The sequence below is a fragment of the Gobius niger genome (genome assembly GCF_951799975.1).
Source record: "Gobius niger genome assembly, chromosome: 5".
In the NCBI taxonomy this organism is placed as follows: Eukaryota; Metazoa; Chordata; class Actinopteri; order Gobiiformes; family Gobiidae; genus Gobius; species Gobius niger.
This window is the reverse complement of record NC_136856.1, coordinates 10,397,728-10,417,689: the sequence shown is the minus strand read 5'-3', so window position 1 is coordinate 10,417,689 and position 19,962 is coordinate 10,397,728. Positions and strand designations below refer to the sequence as shown.

The 19,962-nt window shown below is 39.8% G+C and overlaps 2 protein-coding genes across 2 annotated transcripts in view; one reads left to right on the top strand and one right to left on the bottom strand.

Moving 5' to 3' along the window:
• The window catches only part of efnb1 (ephrin-B1), a 287,394-nt gene extending 283,004 nt beyond the window's left edge, over positions 1 to 4,390 (top strand). Inside the window, exon 6 of the transcript XR_013792867.1 lies at positions 4,376 to 4,390. The gene's annotated coding sequence lies outside the window, so the exon portion shown is untranslated. The remainder of the gene's footprint in view (positions 1 to 4,375) is intronic.
• Positions 4,391 to 18,169: 13,779 nt separating this feature from the next.
• Positions 18,170 to 19,962, bottom strand: part of LOC306962859 (progesterone receptor-like) — a 43,846-nt gene continuing 42,053 nt past the window's right edge. The window contains exons 9-10 of the mRNA XM_079556207.1: positions 18,306 to 18,807; positions 18,170 to 18,268 (exon numbers count right to left, since the gene is read on the bottom strand). Of these exons, the coding sequence (XP_079412333.1) occupies positions 18,643 to 18,807 (165 nt within the window). The 3' untranslated portion in view covers positions 18,170 to 18,268; positions 18,306 to 18,642. The remainder of the gene's footprint in view (positions 18,269 to 18,305; positions 18,808 to 19,962) is intronic.

Below are 19,962 nucleotides of genomic sequence, written 5' to 3'. Positions count from 1 at the left end.
TGTCTCTCTTTTTTTGACCCACTGCAATTAAAGGTGCATTATGCAACTTTTTATTTGAAAAACAACATGACATTAGTGTGTAATTGACCTTTTTGTGACCCAGTGGCTGCATGAATGTTTATCACGGCGCCTTTACTTCCCATCACTACAACTCTCCAGGACCCTTTTCTTTGTAGCTTTCCTGGTGAGTAAGTAAGTAAACGCTTAAGTAAGTGCTTTACTTGTCATTGAACGAAATTGTGTTCAGGTGTTTGTCCTGAGCCATTGCGACTGAGCCCCTCTGCTATTATGGGCCAACCTGACCAGCATGTTTTTGGAGGTAGGGGAAACCGTAGCACCCGGAAGAAACCTGTGCTCCTCTGATCCTCTGAAACGGTGCACCGCCTCCTGTGTTTGTCCCTGTTTCAGAGCGTGGTGTCCTGCACTGGTCAGCTCCTTCCTCTTCCTCCTGTGCAGCTCCCTCCGCTCCACAACAGTCTTGTGGAAAAGTTGCATAATACTATTCTCCAGTGAACGTCCATTAGCCAGAACAATAGTAGAATAAAAGGCATGTATGACTTAGCTGTGAGTCTTGCCTGGATACCTCCTCGTTTGTCCCTTACTTGTTTCCTGTAGCTCCTCTTGTAGGTGCAGGTGTGTGCTCTTGGTGCCTCTTCAGTGTTTCAGAAGAAGAAATGTGTAGGTCTCAAACTTCTTAAGCTCATAAGCTAGCTGTTTGTTTACTTTTAAAAAGCTGCTTTCTTCAGGACCATTATGGACATTCTGCAGTAAAAATGTTCATATTCAAAGTTACATAATACACCTTTAAGGCTCTCAGACACAGAGAGAAGTTGCAAACTCCACCTGGTGAACTGTTGACTTCTGGATCTGTGGAGTGGATGAGTGCTCTAACCACTGACCCTCCTTGCAGTATAATAGATATAACATATTTGCAGATACTTCATGCATTGCACACACAGCTTTAATCTTTAAGCGCACTGCGAATGAGAACAAAGGTTATAATAACATGAAATATTGCATGGGAGATTAGATCTGACTGGCACTACACACACATGCATGTAGACAGAGACGAATGAGGTACATGTTGCAAGTACACACGGTAATATAGGGTCAGGCAGAGTCGCCGTGGCATCCATCAGGGGCAGACGGCACGGCGCGGCGGGAAATCTGCCCCGTGATGGCTGCAAATGAGAACTGGGGTGGAGCTGTCAGTGTGAGTTTGGCCTGAGAAACGAGAGGGAGCGAGTCGCACGGTGAGACTGCGGACTAATAACACAAGCACAACGAAGCAGAGAGGCAAGGAGCGGGGGATAGAGACCGCAGTGTCACTAAAGGTGCTCTGCTCAAAAACAGTCAGTGGTACAGACAAATACTGCCTCTACTATTACCACAGGGGGAATACATCCATTGAAAGAACAATGCGAAGAGAGGAGGAAAGACTGAGGACAGGGGACGCCCACCGGGACAATTATCCATCTGCTGCTTCACTGTTGTCATTTGCTCGTTCTTTTCACTGATGTCTGTCTCGATTTTTTGTTTGTTCTTTTCAGCAATTTTTGGAAAGCCCTGTGCGGCAACTTTTTGTGTTTTACATAAACATAATGATTGATTGTCATTTGAATAATTCAGGTATTCAGCAGACCACTTGCTTTGGGCACAAGTACTACGGCTTCCATCAGTTTCTATTAGCATTACCTCAGTTAAGGGAAAAACAATCCATTGACGTAGTAACCGGGTCATTGAGTTGATCCAAGCAGTCCATTGACCTCTCGCTTTGGGCACAAGCTCTTTCTGAATATACAGTAATTATCTTGTGCGAGGGTCTTGCTGATTGGCTACTTTTGGCCAGGCAGTGTATAATGGGATACTGTGAGACAACGTGCTGTGTTTTTCAACCAGATGATTTTGGAAAGGAAAACCAATCACACCACTATTCAGAGAATACTCTCTGAAATACATATCATGTGAAATTCTAAATTTAAGGATCTGCACAGTTTAAAAGAAATACTAAAAAAAAACACAACTAAATAAACTAAGTGTTTTAGGAGAACTCAATATGCAATGAATGATGTTGATAGTAGCAAATGGCTGTTCAAAGCACTGTTTTTTCAGCCTAATACAGTGGTTCCCAAAGTGCGGGTCGTGGGACTCTGAAATGGGGGTCGCAAGATGATTTTATACTTTTTTTTTTACATTTCTTACATTGTATTTGATGTATTTTTGATTAGAAACAGCATATTTTAGTAAATGAATCTATATAAAAATGAAGCATCTACGCCAACATCATTAAACCAGACAGAGCCTGTTTCTTAACTCCTGAGTTATTTCGGGAGACGGCAGGGCAATCATTTTTTAGCATGAATTTGCACTTCTAAAGTGCAGACTAAACCAGAACTTAAATTATTATAAACGCTAATTACATTCTACAGAAGGGGTCCTCAGTTGTTTATCGTGTGATTTATCGTGGCCTGAAACGATTGAAAACCCCTGGCTAAAAGCAGTACTAAGTAACTTGTTTACCTTAATAAATCCGTGGCCATACTCCCTTTGCCATGCTCAATCCCATCAGACCTCGGAAGCTAAGCAGGTAAGGGCCTGGTTGGTACTTGGATGGGAGACCGTTTGGGACCACGGGAAGCCTGGGTGAATGTGGTGTGTGAGTGAGTGGTTGGAGGTGGTCGGAGGGGCCGACAGCGCAGACTGGTTGCCTTGCTTCCGTCAGTCTACCCCAGGGCAGCTGTGGCCACAACAGTAGCTTACCATCATCGACTATGGAGTGAATGAAGAATGACGACAGTGTAGCGCTTTGAGAAACTTGGTAATACAGGCTTTTAAAGCGCATTACAAGTGTAAGACATTATTCTTAATAAATCCTTTCCATAGTCCCTCTGGGGGTAATACAAGTGTTAATGGGATGATTGGAGGGTCTTTCATCTGCCCTTGGTGTCTCTGGCCAGAAAACCACAATTGCAACTTTGCTGCCTGCGGGTCGGAGGCGCACTACACACTAATAGAATCACGAAGAAAAAGCTAACAGGCTAACAGGCAAAACTAACAGCGGGCTAGCACCACTTAAACAGTATTTACAGCCAAGTTTGAGTGAAAAGAAATATCTCCATTGTGTAATTGGCTGTACAATATCCCTCTCTCCCTTTGTCGTTTCTGTCTGTGTAGTATTTACTCTATGAGCAAAAAAACGCAACATGCTACGACACCTGCAGTGACGCTAATGGCCTCTGGGGGCACGAGTTACTTAGTGCTGCTTTAATAGAAAGGTTATGTGACTAAATAAAGATAAAGCTATAAACAAACATGCAACCAATGCTATTTCTGCTAAATAAAGCCATTAGAAGAGTTCTCAATGTTCAGCCTCATGTTTATACTTGTAGTCAAAACAAAGCAGCAACTATTGTATCTTTTCTACAAACCGGGGCTCATAAGCACTTGACTGAACAGCATGGAGTCATGTTTTTTTTCCAACAATAAGAGCTCCCGTAATGACATAAATGTGTACATAATTGCACGTTGCTTGCTGGGTTAAACGTTCCATAGTGCGGCTTTAAGAAACGCCACGAAACAAGTTTGTGTTGTACCCAGTTTTAGCTCAAATGGACTATGTAAGTGCTTATGTGTGTAAGGCGTCTGAGCGCATTTTGTCGGCAATCTGAAGAAAATAAGACTCCAAGAGGAACACAGTGATGAGACAGAAACATGGCAGACTCCGACTGTCACAGCCAGTGGTGCCCTGCTGCTGAGAAATATAATGCTATAGGAGGAACAGGAGAGAGGGGGGGAGGGGAGAGGGGGGGTAAATTGAGTGCAGAGGAAGAAAAAGCACCAGGAAGCAGCAAAGGCAATGATCAAGACAGAAAAGCGTAGCACGAATGAGAGAGAATGAGAGAGAAAGCGAGACCTGGGGGAACGCCTTCGGAAAAAAAGCGCTGGCCGCTGTCAGATCTCTGAAGCATTTCTTATGGAAGAAAGATATTTAGGGTAATTAGAAGCAGCTAATGTCTCTCCAGGTAAAGAGGCGGCTGGTGCTTTCCTTCAGAAATAATCACCTGCACAGGGGTTGTATTGTCCCTTTGTACATCATTAACATTTCACAACACAGGCCCGTGGTAATACAAGGTAATGTGCTTTTCTTCACCCATTCTTTAGTCCAAGTGGGCATTAGGGTAATATGGAATTTCATGTGCATTTTCCCCCCCAAAATGCAAGCCAAGTTATATTATGCTGCATTGACGACAAATATTTTTGGCAGGCTATATTAGCGGCGGTGCCAGTGGTAACAGTCATAGGAATAATGGGCATTGATGAATTGCATTAACGTCTGACTTTGAATAAATTGCAATGTCAAGAGTGGTATTTAAAGGTTACAACGTTTTACTTCTACTCCAGTAAGTAACTCGATTGCATTTTTGCCGCTGCTGCACTGCCCCCTGCAACATGTGAACTGTATTTTACCAGAAATTGAAATCAGAAATTCAGAATCTTTTCAAGTTTGGCTACTTTGGGACCAAATTGTAGAGTTGATGTAGGTAATCTGGTGCAGAGTTTTGGATCAATAAGTCTAAACTAATGTAGTTTCCTTTACGTCACCTAAATGGTGCTCGATGTGCTCATTTGTCTTCTTCTGGTGTATGTTCTCAGACAGGCAGCTCTGTCGGCTGCTGTTTTGGGCAGTTGCTCGATGTGTGGTCCGCAGTTTGTGATGGATCCTTGAGCTCACGCTGAGAACTGCTTTCCAGACCACAGTGCAGCATTGCAGCTCTGAAGCCTCCTCTGCATGACCTGAGGCGGTGGAGTGTGGTCTGTTGCTTACGGGCCAAGTACATCTGGGGGATGTTCGAGACACTGGTGGAGCCTTGATGTTTCCGCGGATTTCCAACGGTAATTCCATTTGTTTTGACCCAGGCGAGGGCTGCAATTGCAGAAAACACAGCATAGGCACCATGAAGGCACCCATGATGTCTCCTCTAAGTGCATGGCCACCTTTTTCCATACTGAGATATGTTCTTACCTGAGCTTAGACGAGTTGATGCGTACCTGTCTGGTCCTTGTGTGTGCCCGTGGAAGAGCATGGTAGCTTCCAACTTCACCCCTGTTTGGAGCCATAGGAATATACTGGGAGAGGCCAAATGCTAACAACATCTTTGGTCTTTTTGTGTGACTGAGGGCACACAGTTCTTTCATACTGAGATATGTTCTTACCTGATTTTAGACGAGTTGATGCGTACCTGTCTGGTCCTTGTGCGTGCCCGTGGAAGAGCTTGGTAGCTTCCAACTTTACCCCCATTTGGAGCCATAGGAATATACTGGGAGAGGCTAAATGCTAACAGCATCTTTGGTTGTTGTGCGTGACTAAGCTTACGCACAAAGACCAGACAGGTACGCATCAACTCGTCTAAGCTCAGGTAAGAACATATCTCAGTATGTAAAAACGGTGGCCTGTTCCTTTAAGTGAAAGAAATATCTCTACAATTCAGTGCAATAATAGACATCCATCTTTGTGACGCCAAGACAGAAATCAAATTTTACCCACTCTATGTATAAAGGCAACTTATGAGGAGCTACTGGTTGAAAACTTCTGCTGTAATGAGACATATCACATTTTCCTCCCCTTAAAGTCACACTTAATGACAGACACTTTGTTATTCTGCGCAGTTGTGGCTGAAATATCTTGCCCAAGGACACAGGAGCGGTATGGAAACAAGTCAGTTTTTGTGACTTGTATAAGAGGCAGTGTTTTTCTAACACGGCGTTGTATTGTCCTTGTGGTCATTTATAAGTCCTTTCTTGAGAAATGTCAAAAAGTACTTTTAAGCCAGCCCCTAAATGCACCGCAGGGCTATCCACTTTCTAATGTGCCTCCGCTCTGCCATTTCTCTTCTTTCTCCTGACGCACAAAGTCTCCCCCCCCCCCCCCCCCCCCCCTCTCACTCTCTCTCTTTTTACCCTCACATCAAGATGATAAACACGATTTCACGGCACATTACAATCATCGCTCTTTGTAAAACACACCAAATCCGCCTGTAAAAAAATTAATTCTCGTTCTTGCAGGAGAGAGGGGGGTGTTTGGGGGGGAGCAGGACGCAGCCAAATGTATAGATTTACAATTGCACACACTCGAGTTCCCGGGCAATGTTTTAATGCGTCATAAACACTCGGCTGTTTTTTGGTCTCGCTTCCAATAAAAACAGAGCGGCGCGGGGGTGTGATTCGGGGAGCTGGGGGAAATTAAAGACGAAGTTGGTCTCCTCCTTGGTGCGCACTCCCTCCTCTCGCTCGCAAACACACAATCTGAAGCACACAAAAAGGACTACACACACACAAACACGCGCACACACACACACATACTCACACACACAGTTAATCAGCAACCCACAGAGAAATCTAAGACTACATCTACACCCAGTGGAGGGAACATGATACAACCACAGCTTTCCCTTCTTCCTCCCACCGAGCTCTCTCTTTTCCCCCCTCTCTCTCCTAATCATCAGCACAGCGTCCCGTTGATGAATTAGCAGAGGTGGAAGGAGCACTGTTGCTCCAAGTTGATTTAAAAGTAGTGTTTCAAAAGTGTTTAAAAATGAAAAGCTGATTAAAAACAGCGCTGGTTAATGAAAGTATATTTACTGTCAAAATAGGTACAATTATATCAACTGTGGGTGGAAAAGTGCTTCTCTTTGTGTAATAGTAGTCGTATTTGTAGAGATAGAATGGCTGGAGTTATACAGAAGTAAGTAAGTAAAGTTTATTTATAATTTCACAGATAAGAATCACAAAGTGCGTGAGTGAATTAAACAATAGGAGAAACGTCATGAAGTAGGAAGGAAATAAAAAAGATGGAAAACCTGAAAATTCATCAGCCAAAAGCTTTCTTAGAAAGGAAAGTGTTCAATTGTTTTTTTTTTATGTGAACTCAACAAAACTATGTTCAATAAAATGATGTGTACTGCCTTCATCTGTGTCACAACAAGCCTACTTGTAATACTTTGACTCGGATATTTAGTTTGAGCCACATACGTATATGCAGTAGACAAAGGTACAGACAAAGGTACAGACTGAATCTAGAATCTTTTAAAATTTCATACAAACATACTTTTTTTTGCTACTATAAAAAATTAAACAACAATTTAGCTTGAAAACTACTACTACTACTACTACTACTACTACTACTACTACTACTACTACTACTACTACTAGTACAGATTTCAGCTCTACCTCCACTATTTAACTTCATACAATACTTTTTCTATCTGTTCTAACACTAACAATATATCACCCCTTATGCCATTGAAAATACCATTCATCCTAAATACTACATTGTGTATATTTTGCTTATATCTTTAGAGACATTTATCATATTTTGTAATCGTAATAATTCTGTGTGATCTGCTCTTTACATTGTGGATATTCTTCTTGTTTGCAATTGTATTACAAATACACATTTCACTGCACACTGTCCCACCAATGAATGTGCATATTCCGAATATAATATATCCAAACTGTGACAATAATACTGGTACAATACAGTATATCGGCTCATTTCAACACTAATGGCGCCATAAAGTGTGTCTGCCTTTATATCTTTTTTCACAAAAGTAGAAAAGAACTTCGACACTACACAGCACAACTTCTACTACTTCAGCAACTACTACCACTTACTGCAACCGGGTGTAGTTACTTGATCCTTTAAATATTTTGTCTTGCTTTTTCCAGCCGTCGTCCATGTTGCAAATTAGCCGCAAAAATATAATTAACTCAACCTAATGAACACTGAAAAGCATCGCAAAACAATGTAACCAAAGAACGGCCGTCCGGGCTGTGCTTTCGCCCCGTTCGTGCTTCTCGTTGCAGCCGTTTCCAAAAGTCCTTTTCGGAGCGCGGTGACAAACATAACCCTGGAAAAATAAATCATACTTTGGTTGAAGACAAATGCCTGATCCGCTGGGACTGCCCGGAGGCTGCAGTCATAATGGCCTCTCTCACTCTGTACTCCTGTTCACTTCACTCCTTTTACCATTTCTCTTACAGGCTTAAAGGGAGTTTCCCAGACTCGACTGGAGTAATTATATATATATATATATATATATATATATATATATTACAACCAATACAAACATAGGGCATACATCAGCTATACATATCTGTGTTAAGAGGTAGACGTATGGAAGGATTTCATTAAAGTGTAGAACTTTACAGGAGAAGCAAGACAAGCAAAAATAGTTATGATGGTGAACTTTCTTTTATTTCCTTTTCTGTCTCTTTCATTTGCTCATGAGTGTTGTTAAACTAAGCTTTATTATTCGCATTTGTGCATATTATTATTATGATTCGCATTATGACATTTACACTTAATTGTTTGGGATTTAATGCACAAGCACTACTTTCTTTTTTACTTCAAAAAATTCTGTTCCTTTTTATCCTTATTATTACTTTTTCACTACTACAGGTGCTCGTCATATAATTGGAATATCATGAAAAAGTGCATTTACTTCAGTTATTCAACTTAAACTGTGAAACTAATATAAGATAGACTCATTACAGGCAAAGTCAGATATGTATAGCCTTTATTATTTTTACTGCCATAATTATAATAAAGCTTATAGCTTGACATATCTCACTTTGTCTGTAATGAGTCTACATCATGTATTAGTTTCACATTTTAAGTTGAATTACAGAAGTAGAAGCACTTTTTCATGATATTCTAATTATATGACGAGCACCTGTATATCTGTAATTACAAGGCTAACATCCTTTTTTAATGTTTACATATTCGCATAATTCACCTTTTCATTATTTTTTTTTAAATGTGCGTTTTTATTGTTATTTGTTACTGGCAAAAAGTAATTTTGGGGAAAAATAGAATTGTGATTTTTGTTTTTTTTCCTGTTGATTCTTTTATTTATTTTCACAACTAAACACTGGCTTTTAACTGGGGTCCCTGAAACATACATTACATTTTCTAAAATATGTTTACTTACCATTTACTTATTCACCCAGCTATTATATAGTTAAGAGGTGAAATAACAACACAGCAGAGGCCTTTACCAGGAATAAAAACTACTTGGATCAACTTTTTCACCTTTTTTCAATTGAAGTTTAGGAAGGGGAAAACAATCAAGTCTCCTCACTCCTCACAGTGTTCAGTAATAGCCAACTGTATATTCTCCACTTCGTCCATTCTTCACACTGCGAGAGCTCTGACCTACAGCGGAGAAAGGAAACCACCTTTTTCCTATCTCTAAGTATCGCTTTAAAGCACCTTTTGTTTTGACGAACTAAATTACTCAAACTAAACTTTCGCCGACCTTCCGACTCGAGGCGATAACGTAAAATTAAAAAGACATTAGTTGTTAATGTAACTTGACCTTAACACTGCCAGCTCGTGGAGGGCAGACTGCGACGGCGCGCAAGCCCCCTCTCATAAAACTTGAGTAAGGTTACCGCAACTCACGGCTAGAGTGACCGGCAAACAATTAGAAAGCTGGTAAGAGGACACCCCAGGATGGCTTGTTTGACTATTTGGCTTGATCTAAATGGAGAATGAGTCCTACACCCAAGCACCCAGTCCATTAACAACCAATTAAGTTCCTATTAATATTTTACCAGACAGCGCCTCTCATCCGCCCGCGTGTTTTTAAGGAGCTGTTCCCGGGAGAGTTCGAACATGAGCAGCTTTTAGCACGGCATAAAGAGGCCTGTGTAATGGTCTCGGGGAGGAGGAGGTGGAGTGGATATCCGATAGCGTCGAGATCCAGAGAGACAGGCGCATGCAGCTGCTCGGGCCCGGGCGCAGCGAGCCCAGAGTGGGATAGCGGTGCCTTGAGCTGCGGCGGCTTGGGGACCCGACTGGGGAGCAGGGTGTTTTAGGAAATCCACCGTTTTATTGCTTTGACACCAGATCAGATGGGAGGGGGAGGAGGGAGGGGGAGGATTGTGTTTGGAAACCACAACATGGGATATGACTTGCTTGTTTTTGCTGGTTAAGTGGCAGCAATATAGTAGCAATAATGGTAGCAGCGCTTGATGTAGCCTGCTAGATGTTATTGTCGGTGGTAACATAGTCATAGTAGTTGTTTTTGTTGTAGCAGCAGTAGCAGCAGCAGGAGTCATACTAGTTCTGTGACTTGTAGAGTATGCAGTAAAATTATAATGTTAGGTTGTTTTGCATTCACTGTAAAGAGCAATGTTGAGTCAACATGCAAAGTTAAGTCACTCCCTACTAAGTATTTCCGAGTTCATTCAACTTTTAAATGTCCCTTACCTTACTTTTTTATAGTGGAAATGGTTTGCAGGGAGTTACTTAACTTTGCACGTTGACTCAACTTTTTTGCTGTTTTTTTTTATAGTGGTGGAAAGAAATTAGTTTTGTCATAATTGTCAGTAGGAAATTGCTGTTGTTTTAACTAGAATCCTTTTTTTATATTAACATGTATTTGTAAAATGTTTGTATTTTTATTATTGAAAAGAATATTTAAGTTCTGTGACTTGTAGACTATGCAGTGGAATTATAATGTTATGTTGTTTCCAGTTGCATTCACTGTAAAAAAGAAAAAGAGCAAAAAAGTTGAGTCAACAGACAAAGTCAAGTAACTCCCTACTAAGCATTCCCGAGTTCATTCAACTTTTAAATGCCCCTTACCTTACTTTTTTATAGTGCCCCATACCTTGCCATAAAAAAGTAAGTTATGGGCATTTAAATGTTGAATCAACTCGGAAATGTTTTGCAGGGTCTTTTTTTTTTATAGTGGTGGAAAGAAATGAGTTTTGTCATTACTATCAGTCGGAAATTGCTGTTGTTTTAGCTAGAATCTTTTAGCCATATTAAAATGTATTTGTTAATTGTTTGTATTTTTAATTTATTTGTAAAAAGGTTGTATTTTTACTTTCTGAGCTGTTTATAATTGATAATTGATGAAGCAGGTCTGTCTTGTAAATGAGACATTGAGTCTCAAGGGACAAACCTGTACAAATAAAGGATAAATAAACTGAAAAAAATATATGTAAAAGTTCTGTGAATTGTAGAGTATACAGTAAAATTATAATGTTAGGTTGTTTCAGGTTGCCTTCACTGTTAAAAAGAACAAAAAAGTTGGGTCAACATACAAAGTTAAGTAAGTACTCCCTGCAAAGCATTTCCAAGTTGATTGAACTTTTAAATGGCCCATACCTTACTTTTTTTATAGTGGTGCAAAGAAATTAGTTTTGTCATTATGAAAGGGGACATTTGTGACCTTTGCAGCTAATTGTAAAACCTTTTAAATAGATTGTGAACAATCAGCTACTTTGTTTACATTATGACAGTATTGCTCCCTGGAAGTTGTCACAACAGAGATGCAACTCATCTCTGTGAAGACTGTAAGAAATGTGTTAGGAAATTAGAAATGAGTTTGGATAACTAGCTATTTTAAATTAATGTGTAAAAAAAGGGTTATGGTTTAACTTTTCAAGCTCAACGGAAACTTAAGAGAGGACCAGTCACTATAGTCACTTGACCTCTTTTTTTTTTTATTGGCTCAACTTTTTAAGTATATTTTATTGTGATCCAGCTAGTGGTAGGATTGTGGTAATTGTAGTTGTAGAAGTACTTTTAATTGTTGCATTAAACTTAGTCAGCCAGTAACACAATATATGTATACTGAAGTGAAGTCGATATTTATGAGCTACTGGTTTGGTAATATTCATAAAATGGGAAATTACTGTACAGTAGTAATAGCAGTAGTGTCACGTCAGTAGTATTTGTAGTTTTAGTAGTTGTAATATTATACAATTGACATATGTATGCAGCTGGCTGGGCCCCTTCAGAGCAGAGCCGGGATACTCAGAATTGACTGGAGGCGTTTGGATCATGGTGTTTTAGGAAATCCACCGTTTCATTGCTTTGACACCAGATCAGACAGCTGCGATGACCTTATACCACTGGAGGGGACAAAACCGTGTTTTCAAACCACAAAACATGCTAATGAGTTTTTCTTCTTGTTTACACAAAAGTTAAGCAGTTTGGCCTGAGGGGATTGATGTTCCTGTCACCGAAATGTCAGGATTTACTTTGTACATTGAGCAGAGCAAAGGAGGGGGTGTAACGGCTCAAATGCACAATGTATGAATTTAACACTCCTGAAAAAAATAAAAAATAAAGCAGGTCATATCACAGTCTCTCCCTCTTATTCTTTTTTACAGTACATTTTACATTTTTAGTGCTAAATTCTAGTATTAAGGGATGAACTCAAAATGATTGGTTTTGCGTATTATAACACAATGTGGATAAAGAGCGACAGTTTAGTAAAGTGGAGGAACATTTTATTATATAGTTTTATAGTAAATGTATTTCTGCTGATACATATAGAGGTTTTTTCCCCTAGAATAACATGGTAAATGTAGTGAACCTTTTAGTAGATGGCTAGTATTTGCAGAGTGGTCATATTTTAAAACTTGGGCTAGTAGGGGCTGGAGCCCAGGGGCCTACCATAGTTAAGGGCCTATCAGAATTAGAGGGGGGGGGGGGGGGGAGGGTGATTTGTTGATATTCATGTCAATCACTTCACTTTGTGGCATGACTAACCGTATGCAATGATTGTGCTAAGCTCCTATGTGTGTACCTGGAGTAGGCCTTCCCTACCTGGCCCAGAGGGATACATGTAGGAGTAGCAGGGTTCGGGTTTTTGTGAGACTTAGGGATAGGGTTATAGGTTAGGGTTAGGGTATGCGCTGAGGGGGGGCGGGCTACAATTCTGTTTAAGCCCCGGGGCCTATGGGTACATTAAGGCGGGCCTGCTAATGCATGTTGATATTACTGCAACTACCTCTCATGCAACTACCTACTTGGAATTAGGTATTGAATTTACTCAAGTGTGTGTGTACTTTGTGAAGCAACAGCATAATGGAGTCGTTTCATCACACTGTACTGAAACCCACCTCTTCTTCTACTGTAGCTTCTGTACCGGCTACTTCTACTACGACTGCTGTTACTGCTGCTTTCTAACGCTGATGCATTGCACTTTAAAAAGGCCCTCCCTTTAAAAGAACAAAAAACATGAGAATGTTCGCAGAAGACACGCTCACAGTCTGACATTTAGAGATGACACAGATGTAAAATAAAAGGAGATATATTTTGCACTATGGCCTGTTTAATTTTTCATGGACGTTCTGCACATTATCCCATTTAAACTTCGGATGTTTGCAGGCTTCGCGTTTTAGCTTCTGACAAGAGAACTCCCCTTTCTCTGAGAGTAACGCATGCAATATTTATACATGCGAGAGTTAGAGACAGAGAAATCCAATGAAACACCAACTCCAGACTCGAGTTCAAATGCCTACATCAACACATGCATTTTTGATCGCGGCAAAACCTCCCAGACGACGTCCCCTTTAAAGCGAGCGGGGAATATATTTAGAAATAAGTGATATTTCAGCGTGTCTTTCAAGGCTCGTTCAGCTCGGATTCATTTATGAGAGGGACAAATAGTTGTTGAAAGACTTAGTCCAGGAAATGGGACTGGGAGTATAGCGGCAGGGGTCACGGACACTGCTTTTTACAATTCGCGCTTTTAAAATGGACTGTATGACAAGGAAAACACCCTACTGTTAAAAATATACCTCCAGACTATTGTAAACGTGGGGTGAGTGGAGACAGGCTGTCAATTGTACGCGAGGAACATAAATCAGGAGCTATTATAATGTTATATTACAGGCTGAGTTAACTAATGCTATTTCCATATGACTTGTGTAACCTCTTTGTAGTAGTAAGCATCTTGAGAGCACAACAGATATTAAAAAAACATAGATATATAAAATAAGTCAATCTATAAGTCTAATATATGGCTCTCCCATTGACTTTGAGGTAAGGCCTTTTTTCCTGCAAAAGCACAACAACTACACTGTAAATTGCAACTGTATCCTTTACTTGAAATAATAAGTAACTGCAAGAGATTAACCAAAATCCTGTCCCACCTACTGGGATTTGTCAGTATTGAATACATTTAGGCTTGAAAAAGGGCTTTGCTTGTTTTACTTTTTATCTACAGCACATGTGACATATGACCTGCAACAATCCCGAGCAACAGAAGTTACTTGGTTTTGTAAATTGGGATTACTAGACTGTCAAGTTCCTCTGAGAGGGGAGCAGAGGGAAAAAGTTGTACTTTTGTATTGACCTTTATTTAACCAGTATAGTCCCACTGAGATTAAGAATCTGTCCCAGAGGGGAACCTATTGTACATGTTTTAGTGGTAGGGGAAACCGGAGTACCCGGAGGAAACCTACGCAGACACGGGGAGAACTTGCAAACTCCACACAGAAAGGCCCCGTCCTGGTGGGAATCGGACCCGGGACCTTCTCGCTGTGAAGCACGAGCACTAACCGCTGCGCGACCGTGCTGCCCAAACCGAGTACTGGATAAAAAGAAAAACAAGTAAAGCCCTTTTTCAAGCTTAAATGCATTCAATACTGACAAATCCTTGTAAGTGCGACAGAAGTTTGGTAAATCTCTTGCAGTTAATTATTATTTCAAGTAAAGGATACAGTTGCAATTTACAGTGTAGTTGTAGTTGTGCTTTTGCAGAAAAAAGCCCTTACCTCAAAGGCAATGGGAGAGTCCTAGATTAGAATGTGGGATAACTCCCTTGCAGTTAATTATTATTAGTTATGGATACAATTGGACATTTTAATGGCATTGTATTTGTTCTTGCTACAATGCAGGTTATGAAATACGCTGGAAATGTCTTTATTTACCAGCGGTTTAGTGTTTCCCTCTAGTGTTTGTGTTTTTATTTATTGATGTTGTACTGATGTTTGTGACTCTTGTTTTACTCTGAAAAGCCCCCTGTGCACCTTTAAGCTGTTGTAAGACGCTACACAAATAAAAAGTGAATGATTGATTGGACATTTGTGTCCTTTGTCCTCAGTGTAGCTCATTGCAACTACTAGGCCCTTGTTGCCCCAAGCTTATCTTTAGATTCATTTATTTAACCATGTAACACTTTCCGTAGGCTACTTTTACTCACTTGTACCTGCGCAGTATCATTTTGTGCCATACATTTACTTGACAGACAGACTCTGAGTACTTCCTCCTCCTCTGAGTGGCCACTTCATTTCCCTGTGTCCGATTACATTACGATGAATACACCAGATGTCGTCCTTGAAGTCCAGCAATTTAAACACGCTGCACTTCCCCTGATCACCACTAGATGGCCACAAAACACAGGCAAACAGCTTCGCGTTCGTCTCATTGACAGCAGAATGGTTCAGCTCCAAAATCGAGATAAGCAACCGCAGCTGTTTCTCACATCGACTGGTCAATGGTGCGCTGCAGGAAGATCTGTTACATGACAGGGTGAAGGCCGGGATACACTTTAAAGTGCATAATAGCGTTGACAGATTTGAGAGTGATATGCAAGTAGCCTATCAGCTTTATTTATAAGTATTGGAAGAGTGGAAAATAGAAGAAAAAAAAGGTGATTTGCTTCGATGCAAGATTCCCCTCAGTGCACATTTCATGCAGGAGATTCATTCCGTGCATTTCAAGCATGTCTGTGTTTGTATGGGTCTTAACTACAGGGTTATCGAGTTTCATCCACAATAAGGACCTATGGCAGTGGGATGTTTTGTTGTTTTCAACATTTGTAGACTTTGCAATAGCCTGCGTAGCTCTATACAGGTGAAACTCGGAAAATTAGAATATGACTAAAAAGTGCATTCATTTCAGTTATTCAACTTAAACTGTAAAATAGTAAATAGTCTTTATTTTGATTATTATGGCTCAGCAAATTAAAAATATCATAGAATTAGACGATTTTGAAAATGGACTGTCAGTAATGAGTCCATATCATATATTACTTTCACATTTTGAGTTGAATTACAGAAATAAATGATTTTTTGAAGGAGAGTTTGTATATAGTCAAATTGCTTTCAGTAATGTTGCATTCAACACACCAGTAAGAGCGTGTACATTCACAACGTTATTGAACTATTTATGAAATGTGTCATTATTTAGCCATTTCTCAGTCTGGAGTGTGAGGGTGTAGAGTGAAAATGAATAAGATAAGATAAGATAAATCTTTATTGATCTCACAAAGGAGAAATTCACTTGTTACAGTTGGCGTTACTTCACAGTCTTATTGTACTAATTGTAATAATCCCCTTTTATTTATTATAGACTTGAATATCTGTCAGACAACAGAAGAACAATGAAGCCTACTGTGTTACTGGGTTTTCTTGTGACCAGACGGTTAGCGGCTCAGATCCCGTGCCGTTGTGTCCTTGAGCAAGGCACTTCTCTACCCTTGCCTCCAGTGTATGTGTGGTGTTTGAGAGTGTGAATGGGTGAGTTCCTTTATGAGCCTTCTGAAGGTAGAAAAGCGCTATAATAATGTGAAAATGTACCTCTAGTTACAAAATGACAGAGAGACAGAGTAATCATCATGCGTATCTTTTATTGATGCAGTAAATTGCAGAGACAGTACTATTTTCAAATGGACGTTTAGCAGTTTTTTTGGCAGTGAATAGTACATTGTGACACACACACAGCAAAGTGCTTACAAAGTTCACTTTAAGAAAAGGGTAGAAAAGTTGTCATCGTATGATATGTTCAAAATGCTTCAAGACACAAAAGCAAAGCCTAAAAAAGTTGACAAAACAACCCAATTACTCATTCAAATTTGAAAATGTATAAATATTCATTAGTGCATGAAGTCTGTACAGTCAAAATTTGGCACTATAAACATTTTGGCTTCATCGTTGTTTTTTCTTTTTTTTTATCTTATCTTTTTTTTAATCTTATGAATGAAAATTTCAAGATTCAAAAGGCAAAAAATGCTGGCTTCAGTGCATGCCACAACAATGCATTTTGTTTTTTTTTCCCAACTTTGTTCACTTGTTAAGATTGAGAATGAAAAGCTATACACAGCACAGACAAGCTAACAACCACTGGATGATCTGTTTCTGCCGAAGCCCATGTAGAAGAATGCAAGCCGAAAAGTATGGGATGAATCGTGAAGACTAAGCAAAACCTGGAAAAGTTGGGACATTGGATAAACAGTGCTTTAAAAATGGCTCGAAAATGCAACAGACCACAAATCTGGTCTTGAGATTATTTTACCTCGGGCACAACAGGGGATTTTCTCTCTCTACCTACAGTACCAAGGCCACCTCCAGCCCTTCGATTGTTGACATTTCTTTGTGGATAACTCTACGAACTGCGCCATTTCATGAAAGAAAAACACCCCTACAACTTCCACAAGACCTTACCCGCCAATAATGACTCCGGTGTAGCGCTTTGAAGGCACGTCATTATTTATTTCTGGCAGAGGTTGAAGAAATCATAGGGCTAGTATTTCAAACCTTGCCCGAGTGCGCTCTGATGATGTGTCCAGGGGCTAAAGACTTGTATCGTATCAATTTTTACATCTGACATTTTGTTTATACCAGCATAGATTTCTAAACTGAGGACAGTGTTCCCCTAGTGGGTAAACTAGGTACTGTTGCATTTGCAGAAAGCAGTTATCTTCAGGCATTTTTCAGTGGCACGTACTTAAAGGGATATTTCAGGATTTTTGACATAGGGCCTTATTTCTTAGTTTTGCAGTGTTGTTGATTTCTGAAGGTTTTTTTTTTTTTTTAATTCAAGCAGTCCTTATATTTGAAGAGTTTTGTGGTGCTAGGCTAGTGCTAGGCTAGTGCATGTCTATGGTAACTAGTAGCCTTCATTAAAAACAGTCTGACCCAAGCACTTATAACACCAGACTACCGATATAAATGTCTGTGTTGACTGAATAATTTTTGAAATATAACCATTTTGCATTTAAAAGAACTCATATTTGAGCAGCATTAGCTTCCTGGTTGTAAGCTACGCAGCGGCGGAGTGATCTGCTAGGTTACCGGATCTACAGTAGTTTGGCATTACCACATGAGGGTTTCACAAAAGAGCTTTCTACAAATCAGATATGGCAACATTTGGAGGACGACCCCATGATTTTGAATAGGTTTTTAATGAAGGCTACTAGTTACCATAGACATGTGCTAGCCTCGCACTAGCCTAGCACCACTAAACTATTCAAATATAAGGGCTGCATAAACTAAAAAAAAAATCGCCAAAATTCAATTTGGATAACTAAGAAATGAGGCCCTATGTCAAAAATCCTGAATCATCCCTTTAACCTCAGAGCCAGCCCATTTGTTTAAGGAACAAAACCCCTGGTCATCTACACATTAGGTAACTACTATAGTGTTATAAAAGGAATAATGCATACAATTTGTGAAGCCCCTCTCCCCCTCCCCCAAATCATTCTGATATTTTAAACATTGTCCCAACTTTTCTTTTTCCAAATGAGTTTGCTTTTATCTCCAGAAATAGTACATTGGACAGCAAACAGGCAGTGTTAAGAAGAGTAGGATTATCATTACATTACAACAGACTGGAAGAATGATCTCAATGGCCTCCTGATGATGAGCAACCACAATTTAGTGTACCCTCCATTTACTATGTAGGTTTAAAAAAAAAAAAGAGCTTATTTGTTTTTCTTTTTCACATCATGATAACCTGTGTTTCGGGTTCAGCACGTTAGTTTGAAGCCGTGGACAGCTGTAGCATGTGTAATAGATGAGGATCAGGTCAAAGTGAAGATGGCCTGTCCTCCATTAGGCCGTGTTGTGGAACAGGATAGGCTTGACCATCCCGGAGAGGATTTTGGGAACGTGGACGCTCACGATCTCGGATATCATCTCGGGGAAGTTCACACGGGTCGGCAGCGCCTGGGCCTCGATGAACAGGTCGTACGTGAACTGGTGGAGCTTTTTCACAACCTGCAATAGAAAAAAAAAATGGGAGAAGGCTGTGTTAATTTGTACTACACATTATTTATTGAGTAATGAGAAAAAGCTGGAATTGCTGTATGCTGGAAAGGTTGTTTTTTTTATCAAAGATTTGAACAAAGGTGTGTAAGAGTAAAGTTACGTTCATATCTTACTCAAGGAGAAGTCAAAAGCAGAGACTGAACACTGAGATATGTATCTAATTGACTCTGTGCATAACTTCAAACATAACAACGCCACCCAAGAAGTGACTTCCTGCTTTGATCCAGCACACCAAAATAAAAGCACAATTTTATTCATAAATTCAGTCGTTCATTAGTTCAACTTTCTTTCTGCCTAACTATTAACAGACAAAAACACTTAAAATGTGTGTATTTAATTATATTCTTGCTGAACTGCTGAACTAATCAATGAGACAAGCTGTGTGCTTTTATTTTGGCGTGCTGCATCGAAACAGGAAGTCACTTCTTGGGCGGCGGTGTTATGATTTGAAGTTATGTACAGAGTCAATTGAATATGAAATGCATTTATGCCATCTGTTGTAGTTTGTTTTGTTTTTTGTTATTGTTTTATTCTTCTGTATATACTTGTCTGTTCAATTTTTTTTTTTATTTCACTTGCACAAAATGCACAAATGTATTTTAGGAATTAGGAATAATGGGTATTCTTCCTAAGAAACGACCATAAAAATCACAAGAAGATAAAATACAGCAAAATTATACAAATGCTAATTATTTAACGTCATGTAAACTTATCTTTTATATGTCAGGTTGAAGCTTTTGTGACTCAATACATAGGCGCCATTTTTTTTTCTTTTTTTTTCATCAGTGCTGGATGTCCAGTTAAACCACTGACCCACCGAGAGAAAAAAAATGGCGATCACACAGCCTACTGCTTAAGAGTACTGAGATTTCACATTATTATTACTCAAGCAGAATACACTGTGATAAAATGACTGAAAGATAGTTACTTCAAAAAGTGTAGCCAGTACTAACCAGCCAGCTCTGGAAAAGACCCCATCCGCCCACTCCCTAAAAAGGGTTTTGTTTTTGCTTGTTTATCAAATACTTCAATTCACTGGCTCTAGCAAACTGACAAAGAGGATATAAAGGTTTCCTGGAAACTTGAAAAAACTGGTTTGACATT